Source organism: Podarcis muralis, chromosome 1, assembly GCF_964188315.1.
Source record: "Podarcis muralis chromosome 1, rPodMur119.hap1.1, whole genome shotgun sequence".
In the NCBI taxonomy this organism is placed as follows: Eukaryota; Metazoa; Chordata; class Lepidosauria; order Squamata; family Lacertidae; genus Podarcis; species Podarcis muralis.
In genome coordinates, this window is record NC_135655.1 from 129180887 (window position 1) to 129194693 (window position 13807).

Consider the following 13807-nt stretch of genomic DNA (forward strand, 5'->3'; position numbering starts at 1 on the left):
CCCTCCTTGTTTTTGTTTCTTGTGGTGTATTGGTTAAGAGCGGTAGTCTTGTAATCTGGGGAACCGGGTTCGCTTCCCCGCTCCTCCACATGCAGCTGCTGGGTGACCTTGGGCTAGTCACACTTCTCTGAAGTCTCTCAGCCCCACTCACCTCACAAGAGTGTTTGTTGTGGGGGAGGAAGGGAAAGGAGTATGTTAGCCGCTTTGAGACTCCTTCGGGTAGTGATAAAGAGGGATATCAAATCCAAACTTCTTCTTCTTCTTCTTCTTCTTCTTCTTCTTCTTCTTCTTCTTCTTCTTCTTCTTCTTCTTCTTCGTGAAGTTTACCGTTTGTTGGACACATCCTAGTGAGAGGATTATTATTATTATTATTACTATTATTATTATTATTATTATTATTATTATTATTATTATTATTTATACCCGGCCCACTGACTGGCCCTCTCCAGCCACCCTGGGCAGCTCCCAACAGAATACTACTACTACTACTACTACTACTGATAATAATAATAATAATAATAATAATAATAATAATAATAATAGAGCGATAAAACATCAAACATTTAAAAACTTCCCTAAACAGGGCTGCCTTCAGATGTCTTCTAAAAGCCAGGTAGTTGTTTATTTCCTTGACATCTGATGGGAGGGAGTTCCACAGGGCGGGCGCCACTTCCAATAAGGCCCTCTGCCTGGTTCCCTGTAGCTTCACTTCTCACAGTGAGGGAACTGCCAGAAGGCCCTCGGATCTGGACCTCAGTGAACGATGGGGATGGAGACGCTCCTTCAGGTATACTGGACCGAGGCTGTTTAGGACTTTAAAGATCAGCACCAACACTTTGAATTGTGCTTGGAAACATACTGGGAGCCAATGTAGGTCTTTCAGGACCGGTGGTATATGGTCTTGGCGGCCACTCCCGGCCACCAGTCTAGCTGCCGCATTCTGGATTAGTTGTAGTTTCCGGGTCACCTTCAAAGGTAGCCCCACGTAGAGCGCATTGCAGTGGTCCAAGCGGGAGATAACCAGAGCATGCACCACTGGCGAGACAGTCCATGCTTTAGGAGGGAAGGCAGGATCCCTTGTCTTCGCTGTGAGTGCTTCATGGTGCCACCACGCAATGGAAAGAAATTTCCACACATCTTGGAAAGGATTTTTGGTTGAATCTAGTTCTTTGTACAGCCCAAATGCAGGTTCATGGTGCAGGTGCGGATGAGGAGGCAATGAGACCTTAGGCTGCAAGCAAGGGATATAATATTTTCTTTTTCCTTACAGGGAAATGGAAAGATTAAAGTGTAAAATGTGTCAAAATGGCACATACTGATTGAAGATGTATGTTCAGTAAGCTAGGACAGTCCAGTAATTTTACCCATACTTGTAAATCATCCAGATTTACTGTTTTCTCTTTATTATGGGGAACCTTCGAAATCTGAAGTATTCTTGCATCCCTTGGCTTCATCCGTTTTCCGTGATGATGTTGAGGTAAAGGGAGAAAAGTTACTTCCTTAAAACAGGATTTCTGTAGCAGATGAGGAGCCTGCAAAGAAACAGGACTGTTAGGTGAGCGCAGAAGGACAAATATTTCTTGGTGAGCAGCAATGTCTTCACACAAATTAAGACACTTGACCGTGTTATCATGCTGTGCTCTTTCTTAGGTAGCACCTTGTCCAATGGGGAAATGTTTTAGGTACCGAAAGTGGGGGAATGCTTGAGGATATTGAAGAGGTTCTGGTTAATTTCCACCCCTTACTCCCCAGTCCCCTGGAGCAATGTTCTTATCTGTAGAGGATTTGAAATATCTGAACTTTTGCACCGTTGTAATAACCTTAATCCGGAGGACCCGGGGATCTGATTCCTACAGAAACAGAAAGCCGTGTTGCTGATGGCTTCCTTCTTGACTTAGTACATATGGCTTCAAAGGGAGGCGGAGTGCTCTGGAAGTGTGGTGGGAAAGGCCCATTAAAAACAGAGAGTCAAAAGCCAATCGTATTTACACAAGATGTCAGTAGAGCTATACCAGATTTGAGTCAGTGTATCTGGGATCAGGATCTGGCTAGGAGGACGCATGTTTCGTGCCAAAGCATGCTGTGTGGTTTTGTCAGATGGACTGCATAGTTGGCAACGGCGTATGTTTCTCTTGTATAAAACTAAGTTGGCCACAACCTCTGGTAGGGTTGGGGTGAGAGGGAGGAAGGAGGAGGAGGAGAGACACTGCTTAATCCTTATTCAAAGTTACACCGATGTAGTTTGACAGTCTAGGCTGTCTCTCCAATGCATGCCTTCCAGATCAAAGTTGTTTTAATATAACCTTTTGGGGTCTTTCACTTTGGGCACAACACTGGGGGGTTCTCTCCTTTTTTCTTTTGTACAGCCATTAACTACAAATATCATAAAATTCAAAGTGTTGGTGCTGACCTTTAAAGCCTTAAACGGCCTCGGTCCAGTATATCTGAAGGAGCGTCTCCACCCCCATCGTTCTACCCAGACACTGAGGTCCAGCACCGAGGGCCTTCTGGCAGTTCCCTCACTCCGAGAATTGAGGTTACAGGGAACCAGGCAGAGGGCCTTCTCGGTAGTGGCGCCCTCCCTGTGGAACACCCTCCCACCAGATGTCAAAGAGAACAACAACAACCAGACTTTTAGAAGACATCTGAAGGCAGTCCTGTTTAGGGAAGCTTTTAATGTTTGATGTATTACAGTATTTTTATATATATATATTTTGGAAGCCGCCCAGAGTGGCTGGGGAAGCCCAGCCAGATTGGCAGGGTATAAATAATAAATTATTATTATTATTATTATAAAATGGTGCTGTGTCTGTTGTGTTTTACACGTGACTCTCTTCTCACAGCTAAGTCACTGGGGTCTGTTTCGTTTCTTACATGGCTCCTTGCGCACCTTGAACAGAATCAAGAGTCAAAAAGTGTGCCCAACTCAGTTTGTGCTCCCTTTTCAGTGTTGATCTGAAAACCCAAGCTGTAGGCCGTCTCTCCACTGGCCATGCCTTACTGAACTGTAATCAGATTAACATAGCCTGCATAGCAGCTTCACAGGTTGATACAGTTCAAGGAAATGTTTGTCGTTCACCTTGTCCCCTGCAGCAGCCGGGTTCAGCTTTAAAAATCCCCGGCAAGGAGATGGTACAGCTTCCCTAGACAGCTTGGCTCCATTGTTCATCCCTTTACCTACACGATTAGGAAATGTTCTTGACCATTGTGGCCAACCTTGGTAGAGCTTGCAACCTCTGCTTTTTGACCTCAGAGGCAATACTAAATAACTGTACTGTTTCTTCTTTGTGGTCATGATTTAGATGCTTAAAAAAGAAAAATCTGCTCTCATGTCATCTCCTGTCCTCAGATCAACCTGACAGTGCTCCAAGCCTGGATATGTAAATAACGTAGACTCCAGGGCTGTTTGTTTTTGGTCTAAAAATGCCTATGTTTGATGGAGAGCTTTTGTACAATGTTAAAGCTAACAGAGAAGGGGTTTTGTGTGTGTTTTTTAAAAAAATAAAGCAAATAGAGTTGGAACTGTTAACTGGTTGTTTTTAAAGCATTCTCACATTTTCTCTTCCCAGAGATTGTTTTGTAACCGCATGCGTTCTGCAGGTTCTCCTTATTTATTACAGCAGACATCGCTATTGCTCAATAAAACATAAAAGTTCAAATGAGCGGCCGCTGTCCCAGAATGCAGCGGCTCCTTTCAGTGCACCGGCGATTTGTTTTGTGTGGCTAGCGGCCAAGGAGGGTCTTGCTTAACCTTTTGTTTCTCTCTCCAAGATCTTTGAAGGAAACATGCACTATGATACTCCAGAGGTTCGAAGGTTTGATCCTGTTCCTGCACAGTACATCAGGGTTCACCCAGAAAGGTGGTCTCCCGCAGGGATCGGGATGCGATTGGAGGTGCTGGGGTGTGATTGGACCGGTAAGGATCCTTTGAATATACCTATATAATTAACTGACTGCTGCAGCTGTTTTGATCAGAAGAACGTATGACTCTGTGGTCCACCTCCTCCCAGAATCCACCACCAGCACAAGCTTTATTGATGATGAGAGACAAATCCATGCAGAAGAAAAGGATTCCTTAGGGAAGGAAGCATAGGGGAAACCATTCCCATGCTGTAAGGCAGGCACCCCCAAACTCGGCCCTCCAGATGTTTTGGGACTACAACTCCCATCATCCCTAGATAACAGGAACAGTGGATGATGGGAACTGTAGTCCCAAAACATCTGGAGGGCCGAGTTTGGGGATGCCTGCTGTAAGGGCTGTGGGGGTCATGTCAAGGATGCTCACCCAAACGAGCACTCCTTTGTGAATGATCTCTGCTCAATTCATAATTAGTAGAACTGCTTGCCACACTGTTTTCTGAAGACACGCTGGCCCTTGGTGTCTGTATGGAGGGATGAGCAGAGCTTCACACACACACCAGTCCCGCTCCCAATGTCCCTGTCAGCTGTAGCCTCAGGCCTGGCGCGTTCTGTGCTGGAGGTCTGAATGGGAATTCTTTGGACGTTTGACTGGAAGATCCATCCTGCTGCTGGGAGCTGCGATTGCGGAGGCGTTTCTGATTACGAGGAGAATTTAGCCAAATGCACAAATTCACCCCCCATCAGACCTTCCTGGTCAATACAGGAAGAGATGGCGCTGGCAGTGATAGGATGTTGGTGTTGGGGTGCTGCTCTCCATGCCTTCTTTGAATATGTGGAAGAATAATACCCAAGCAGAGTGGGTATTGTTAACCTCCACTGCTACTCTATGCTCCTCACCATCATGATTTTTGTGGGTTAATTTTTTTGGGAGGGGGGAGGCAGGAAGATCGGTCAGGTTCTACAGTGTGTCCTTTCCCCTGACAAGAGTTGCCAGCCAGCTAGCCCTGCCTTGCAGGATAACCCATTCCTTCTTCCATTTCCGTTTTTATTTTTGAGCTGATACTCAACTTTCCATGGCTGCTGGCCATGTGGTCCAGACCATGTTGGCAAGCTGGATGGTTTTGGTTTCGCCACTTTAGACTTTGAATGCTTTTGCATTTCCTTGAAAGTGCCGATTCCTCCTTCCTGTTTCCCTGTGGCCCAACATGGACTCCATTTCTGTTGGCAGTCACCACCTGAGTTCACTGTTAGGGGCAGATAGCCTGTGAGCTACAGTGCAGCGCCTTCGCACCTGAAAGTTCTTGTGGTCCAGTTATTTTTCCATCCATTGTTGTTGTTGTTGTTTAGTCATTTAGTCGTGTCCGACTCTTCGTGACCCCCTGGACCAGAGCACGCCAGGCACTTCTGTCTTCCACTGCCTCCTGCAGTTTGGTCAAACTCATGCTGGTAGCTTCGAGAACACTATCCAACCATCTCGTCCTCTGGCGTCCCCTATTCCTTGTGCCCTCCATCTTTCCCAACAACAGGGTCTTTTCCGGGGAGTCTTCCATCCATTAGATTCTTTAAAAATAAAAGAACTGCTCATCTTTACCTTTTGATATGTGCAGTTATAACCTATGAGAGCTGTCAGCTGAATTTAGCTCTCTAGCTTCTACCGCTTATCTGAAATGACCGAAAATAAGCACAATATATCAACAACAAGAAAATCTCTTTTTTTGTTGCTGAAGGTTAGGACTGGCAAGTTGTTATTTCTCCTTTATTTTGTTAAGATGCGTCGTAACGTTCAATCTGCTTTCCAGATGTCACTGGTAAAAGAGGCTTGATTTCCATTTAGAAACCACATCTGTAAAAAGCGTTTTTGCATGGGCTTCTGCCGCAAGAAGCTCAAAGGGAAGAGTCCATGCCTAGCCTTTCTTTCGGTTGCTATTACCCTTTCAATAATTAAGCTGTACAAGATAACATACTGCAAGCATTCATCATCAAATTATAACACGCACACACAAAAAAATAACGGGAGACTTAAAAGCTTTAAACACAAATTGATAAGCTGCCTGGAGAGGGATTTCAGAAGGTTAACCTCCCTCTTTGTACATCTCACAATCACGTTACTGGGACCAGTCTCCTTGACCGTTTTTATCTATTCTGCAGGAAATGTCTGCACCACAACCCTAAAATGGCTTAACATCACAGCATGCCCCTTCTTGCTCAGGAATTTTTGTGGGCATCTCCCACGCTGCCCTGATAGAGAGAAGTGTGGTCCTACCTAGAAACCTACAAACACATTGCCAACACTTTATGAATGGGGGAGGATGGTTTGGGGAAGTTGCCTCACAAGCTTCAAAATATGTAAATAAAGCCTTAAGATATAACGAGGACAGGCAGAGGTCCTGGCAGGGCTTGTCATGAGACCATGAAGGTTAGGCAGAATAAAAAAAAAGAAGAGGAATAAAGGTTGCTTGTTTTAAGATTATTGGATGGAGGACTCTGGTGGAGCAAAGACTTGGGGTGAGGGTGGGGGAAAATGCTGCTGTTCAGCTCCCCCCTGCACTGGCAAACGATGCTGGCATATGATTGTTGTTGTTGTTTAGTCATTTAGTCGTGTCCAACTCTTTGTGACCCCATGGACCAGAGCACGCCAGGCACTCCTGTCTTCCACTGCCTCCCACAGTTTGGTCAAACTCATGTTGGTAGCTTCGACAACACTGTCCAACCACCTCGTCCTCTGTCGTCCCCTTCTCCTTGTGCCCTCCATCTTTCCCAACATCAGGGTCTTTTCCAGGAAGTCTTCTCTTCTCATGAGGTGGCCCAAGTATTGGAGGCTCAGCTTCACGATCTGTCCTTCCAGTGAGCACTCAGGGCTGATTTCCTTCAGAAGAGATAGGTTGGATCTTCTTGCAGTCCATGGGACTCTCAAGAGTCTCCTCCAGCACCATAATTCAAAAGCACCAATTCTTTGGCGATCAGCCTTCTTTATGGTCCAGCTCTCACTTCCATACATTACTACTGGGAAAACCATAGCTTTTACTATACAGACCTTGTTGGCAAATGATACAGCCTCCTATTTCAGCTTTGTTCTCACTGGAGTGGTACCCCAGTGTCTGGACTGTACCACTTTGGGCATCAGATTTGGGACCAAGTGGTCCTCTGTTTAACCTCTGTCTCACCCCCAAACATGGAAAACTAGATGTACTAGCGATACGGGTTTTATGTGGAGCAATTCAGTCAAGTGAGCAAGAACCTGAAGCGGTACAGCCAAGCCACAGGTTTACCAACACCGTTAGTACTACGCCCTTGTACAGAGAAGTGGTCATCTGCCTTCTGGTTTAATGAAGCTGCACCCCAAGTGGAGTCACCAAGTGGAGACCTCGTGCTTTGCCTTTCGGTCACCCATACCTACCCCTCACATTATGAGGCCTGTTAACCGACTTAACCAACCCCTGCAAAAATCTATTGTGAATTCCAAATATCAGCACTTTAATATCTACTACTACAGTATATGTGCAGCGCAGTGCTAGGTGTTGAGCAGGCAGCCCCAAACTTGGCCCTCCAGCTGTTTTGGGACTACAATGCCCATCATCCCTAGCTAACAGGACCAGAGGTCATGGATGATGGGCGTTGTAGTCCCAAAACAGCTGGAGGGCCAAGTTTGGGGGTGCCTGGTGTTGAGGAACATGGCAATACTCGGGCCTCGTTTTTGCCGCCAAAGACAAGTAGTACTAATTGATTCAGTTACGCAATAAATGACCACTTCAAAGATGTGAACTTGCACAGGCGTTTGTTCCTGAGGACAAGAAGTAATAGCTGAAGTAGCTCCAGTAGAGAAGCCCCAGTCCAGGACCTAATTCACTGGCTGGTACTGGGGGGTGGAATTGAAGCAGTAGGTCAACAGCTGGCTTGTTTCATGGACCTGCCAACATTTTTCCCCGTCTGAAGATTGACGAACATGAGCTCGTGACTGGTCTTCCCTCCTTTGAACTTCCAAACATCTGGTTCCCATTGCTGCAGAACTTTGTAACAGGATCCACAGATGCCTTTTGCAAGCACACACACCGCACGGCAGGAGAGAGGCCACCTTTCCCTCACTTTTCATTCCTAGAGCATGTTGCCTGTCCGGCTGCTGGAGCAATTTTGCTTTATTCTGCCATGAAACCTGTACAGCTCTATTGACCATGCAATACGCTGGAGCGACTCTAAAATTACAGCTGCAGAGGATGCCAGCACAGTGTGTGGCTTTTCCTGTTCAAAGATCTCTCACACAGTTGTGTTCCTACTGTAAATCAGTGCACAAGAGGAAACGGTTTACTGTATCTGACTCAGCTTTGGACTTTTTGCTTTCCCTGGGAGTTTTCAGTACTCAAATGCTTCAATTCCTTGCATGTAACCTGTTCTCAGATGCCTGTGGAGTTTGATGGCACTGTAAGAGATTTGACCTTGTAATTTTGGCAAGTTTGTAGTTGCACAGTATTCTGCCCAAAGCCAGAGGAGATGGTTGAAGGTTATTTGGAAGGTTATTTAGCTGCAGAAGGTCTAGAATGTCCAAGCAAAAGGAAAGGTGTTTAAAGCAATTTTCTTCAGCTTTCAATTTTATTTAATGATAACCTGAAATTAGTAGTGAAATGTTTGCCAGCTTCTTTCATGCTGACTCCCATGAAAAGTGTTTTATCTGCTGCCGGATTTTGATGCTTCCATTTTTTAAAAAACAAGCAATCCCAGATTTCTTATATTTCATGGTTGTGGGTATAGATGTGAAAATATGTAGGCAATATCTGATAATGGCTTCAATGTTCAAGGAACAAACTGTCAGTGTATTGTTTATCTCCCCATGGTTTCCAGTCATAGGACGTATTCACACAACCTTTTGCATATGCTTGGGCAAAGTAGACCTGACACTCATCTCATGTGCTGAGCTGTTGGACATGCCATGAAGCAATGAGATGGGTGCTTTACTAACACCTGTCTGCAATGCACTCTCTCACTTGACCCACATGACAGCATGTGCAAAGGCTCATGTGTATTCTCCTCTCCTTAAAGTCCACCTGCCTCTGACTTACCCATACGTCTCTCTCCCTTTCATCAGTCCCAAAACCAATGCAAAAGCTCAGTTAATTGAGCACACGATAAAAGCCTTGAACGCATTTATGCAAAGCAATGAAACTCTTACCAGGCACATTGATTTTCATAGTCTACTTCTTTCACAGAATTTGTGTTTCCTTAGTTCAGAATTCCTGTTTCCATATCACAACATCTTTGATGTTTGTTTTGGCATTTCATTTGAACAGTCTTGTATCACACCAACTTCCTCTAAGCTTGGGAGCATAATGAGATTCTTCAAAATGCTCTTCCAGCCTAATTCTCTCCTTAAGTGAAGCAGTAAGTGCCTGTAATATAAGTTACTGTTGATCTTCACTTCATTCATTTGTGGCTTAAATTGCCCATGACACCTGCCATTAGGTAGTTTAATGGGGTCTTTTTTTAAAGTTGCAGTGGGATAAAGTTCACAATTGAAGTGTGAAGCCAGATGCGTTTCGGCAAAGAGTCACAGCACACTAGGAATTCTTTTGCTCCCTTCTGTAGCTGCATCATCCATGGTGTTGAGTGACTTCTTCCTTTACATTGCCATTTTCAGGGTGTTTATGTGGGTGCCGGTTTTTTCCATGTCTCGTTTCTGTAAAGAAGGGAAAAGAATGTGTTGCCTTGTGATCTCAATTTTCACGAAGCTGTAGCAAACCTCCTTGCTTTATAAAACCCAAACCAAAATCAGTAGGAACCTAAGTACAAAGAAGATTGTTGTCCACTGGAGTCCAAACATGAAAGAATTCTTTATTTCCTCTACATCCATAAATCAAGCTTTACAAGGGACTTGAGCCATGTTGACATCTGTGGCATGTGAGAAACTTTTCTTCCCTCACCTTATTAGCCTGTACATAAGGAAGCTTTTCTGTTAAGTTTCGTGACTCGAGTGCTGTGAGTCTGAATCCATTATTCTGACGGTTAAAATTTAGTTCTGGTCTATTTCCACGGTGTGCTTCCTGTGCTTGGGATCAACATCACTCCTTTTGTTGATATCCTTGCAGAATCCTGGCGTTGACTGCTTTGTTCTGTCTGCATAGAATCATGGCCACCTCAGTTCTTGGCAACTGGTCCTCTAAATATCTACCGTATTTTTCGCTCTATAAGACGCACCAGACCACAAGACGCACCTAGTTTTTGGAGGAGGAAAACAAGAAAAAAATATTCTGAATCTCAGAAGCCAGAACAGCAAGAGGGATCGCTGTGCAGTGAAAGCAGCAATCCCTCTTGCTGTTCTGGCTTCTGGGATAGCTGTGCAGCCTGCATTCACTCCATAAGATGCACACACATTTCCCCTTACTTTTTAGGAGGGAAAAAGTGGGTCTTATAGAGCAAAAAATACGGTACCTCTTTCTCCTCCCATTGCTTCATACCTCGCATGAGTGCAACAGTTCTTGCCAATATACTGTCTCAGGATGCTTGAGATGCAGAGTGCCATAAGGAAATACGGTTTCAAGGATTGGGGTGTTGACAGAAGCAGAGAGCAGCTGGTGCTTAGGCCCATAGCAACTGACTAGCCTTGGGCTTTACCTCCAGGACAGCAAATTAGGGTCCTGAGGCTCGCTGACTGGCAATTCAATTAAGCAAAACTGATCTTTTCCCAACTCCCTGTGTAAGGCAAGACTTTTCCTCAAAGGTAAACCACATCGACCCTTTCACTGTAGAACCCTCTGATTGCATCGTCCACCCACAGGCAGAAAGTGAAGATGAACTTTGCGCTCCATACAACAAAGGTTTTCTGAGGAACGGTTTAGCATAACGATCTGGTGTATGACTGTGTAATTAAGAACTTTACAAATACAGAGGGTTTTTTGTTCTGTAAACAAAAGGCCTCATGACTGGGGTTTGGACACATTCCCTGCTGCATTCTCTCAAGTGAGTGAAACCGCGTGCTGTGTTGCTAGCCTGTCTGCTTTCTTCTTTCCGAATCCAGTGAAATGATCACTCTTTGTCCCCCCCCTCTCTCCTCCCCCGCCTTCTTTTAAATGCAGATGTCAAGTCCACTGCGGAGACTCTGAAGCCCACCTTGAGGAGCGAGGAGACCACCACTCAGTTTCCCACAGACGAAGAAGCAACCGATTGTGGTGATGGCTGTTTGGAGAACGCAGGTATTTTCTGGGCCAATATTATTATCCTACATTGAAAAGGATGCGCAGGGGCCCGAAGCGAGAAATCAGCAGACAAAAAAAGTATGTCTGTTTGGCCAAGAGCCACAGCTTGCCCCTTGCAAAGGTTTCAAACATTGTTCTCAGCCTGAGCGTTCATACTCCAAGAGAAGCAGAAAGAATGACCTCAGCAGAAGCGGTTACTTCGCCATTCCTCTTGGGAGCTCTCTGATTCAGCCTGCAGCAACCTAGATGAAGAAATGGTCTTTATAATTAATGCTGGAATTTCACCTTTCGCACCATAAAGTCAGAAGACAACTTTGGGTTTCTTGGGCCCCTTCTTCCTCCCTCCTCACCCCACACCACCCCACCTCTCCCTTCCATTTCCTGTGTGGTGAGCATAGATTCTTGGCCTGCTGCCTCACACCCCTCTCTCACCCATCCCATAATTCCTACACAGCTCAGTTTGGGAGTCTCTTGCTCCCCATCCTCCACTGACCCAGGTCACATTTCCAAGGAAGATACAGTCTTCCTGACAAGAGCTATCACCAATATGTCTTGCCACGTCCCCTCTTCTGAGCTTGCCCAGTCCTAGGGCCAGGACACATGCTACTTTTGTCATGCCAGGGCCATGAGGAATGGCACCCTAATAATAATAATAATAATAATAATAATAATAATAATAATAATAATTTATTTATACCCCGCCCATCTGGCTGAGTTTCCCCAGCCACTCTGGGCGGCTCCCAATCAAGTGTTAAAAACAGTACAGCGTTAAATATTAAAAACTTCCCTGAACAGGGCTGCCTTCAGATGTCTTCTGAATGTCAGGTAGTTGTTTATCTCTTTGACATCTGATGGGAGGGTGTTCCACAGAGCGGGCGCCACTACCGAGAAGGCCCTCTGTCTGGTTCCCTGTAGCCTCACTTCTCGCAATGAGGGAACCGCCAGAAGGCCCTCGGAGCTGGACCTCAGTGTCCGGGCAGAACGATGGGGGTGGAGACGCTCCTTCAGGTATACAGGACCAAGGCCGTTTAGGGCTTTAAAGATCAGCACCAACACTTTGAATCGTGCTCGGAAATGTACTGGGAGCCAATGCAGATCTCTCAGAACTGGTGTTATGTGGTCCCGGCAGTATACCACGCACCTGCCCTCACCCATGCCCTGGTGGTTATAAAATTTACCATGTTCCCTGGCTCCTGCCCTACCCTCTCCTTGGCTGGGAGAGAGCAAATTGTTTCGTGAACTATTTCTTCCTCAAGTTGGGTAGGAGTCAGGTTCGAAGCTCTTGAGAGCACAGCTAAGCCCTGAGCTTCAGTCTGGCCATTCCAGTTATATTGTTGTCAATAATGAGTTTGCTGCTAAGTGATCCTTGTTGTTTTTCCTCGAGCTTCTTAGCCAGGAAAGCTGAAGATTGCGGGACGATATTACTAGTGACAGCTGAAGCTCTAGAGAGGCTTGGTCAGAAGTCTGATCTTATTTAATGGCAAGGAGTGAGTGACTTCACAAAATGCTGCATTGATTTACTGTATTGTTAAGGGTTGCTTAAAAAAAATAAAAAAAAGATGACTGATGTATTTATGTTCAACCTATATCGACCAGAGCTTATCCAGAGATTGCCTTGAGTAGCTTCTGAGAGAATGCTCCCTTCCAATCTCATTTATCAAATGGTCTGAGAGCATCCACATTATTTGGGTAATTTACATTGACATGTTTCAGCCTAACCTTCTCCTTGGCGTGCTAGTGTTCTACATGCAGGGATTTGTTTATTTGTTTGTCTGTTTATCTATCTATTTATTTAGAGCAGAGAGGCAGCAGATAGATGATAGATAGATGATAGATAGATAGATGATAGATAGATGATAGATAGATAGTAGATAGATAGATAGATAGATAGATAGATAGATAGATAGATAGATAGATGATAGATAGATAGCTATAGATAGATAGATGATAGATAGATAGATAGATAGATAGATAGATAGATAGATAGATGATAGATAAAAAGGTAAAGGGACCCCTGACCATTAGGTCCAGTCGTGGCCGACTCTGGGGTTGCAGTGCTCATCTCGCTTTATTGGCCGAGGGAGCCAGCGTACAGCTTCCGGGTCATGTGGCCAGCATGACTAAGCCGCTTCTGGCGAACCAGAGCAGCGCACGGAAACGCCGTTTGCCTTCCCGCTGGAGCGGTACCTATTTATCTACTTGCACTTTGATGTGATTTCGAACTGCTAGGTTGGCAGGAGCAGGGACCGAGCAACGGGAGCTCACCCCGTCGCGGGGATTCGAACCGCCAACCTTCTGATCAGCAAGTCCTAGGCTCTGTGGTTTAACCCACAGCGCCACCCGCGTCCCGATAGATAGATAGTCTTTTACAATAAAGACTCAGCGCCTTCTCTCCATCCTGTGCCTTCTCTCCCTTCATTCCACTCATTCCTTTATTTTATTTTATTTTATTTTATTTTATTTTATTTTATTTTATTTTATTTTATTTTATTTTATTATAGCAATAGTAGTTACCTTTCCGCTATGCAGCCATTTTATACATTCAAAATAGAATTAGGGTTGTGTATGGTGTCCAGCAAACCAAACTCTTGAGTTGGAAGGGTTTCATTTCTTGCACTAGGTAGGCATTGCACCTCATTTTCTGTGTTTGGTGTGGTCCGTGATTTCCAGTGTTGGAGGGCTATTTGCTTTGCTGCAAGCATGGCCTAGTAGAGCTCTCTTTTTTCTCCTTCCCAAGTAGCCTGCAGCTACAACTTGTCTTTCTC

General features: G+C 45.1%; 1 protein-coding gene across 4 annotated transcripts in view; it reads left to right on the forward strand.

Moving 5' to 3' along the window:
• Positions 1-13807, forward strand: part of NRP2 (neuropilin 2) — a 237770-nt gene that overhangs the window by 128206 nt on the left and 95757 nt on the right. For all 4 annotated transcript variants that reach the window (XM_028702094.2, XM_028702112.2, XM_028702103.2 and 1 more), the window contains exons 10-11: positions 3772-3916; positions 10923-11039. In XM_028702094.2, the coding sequence (XP_028557927.2) occupies positions 3772-3916; positions 10923-11039 (262 nt within the window). The remainder of the gene's footprint in view (positions 1-3771; positions 3917-10922; positions 11040-13807) is intronic.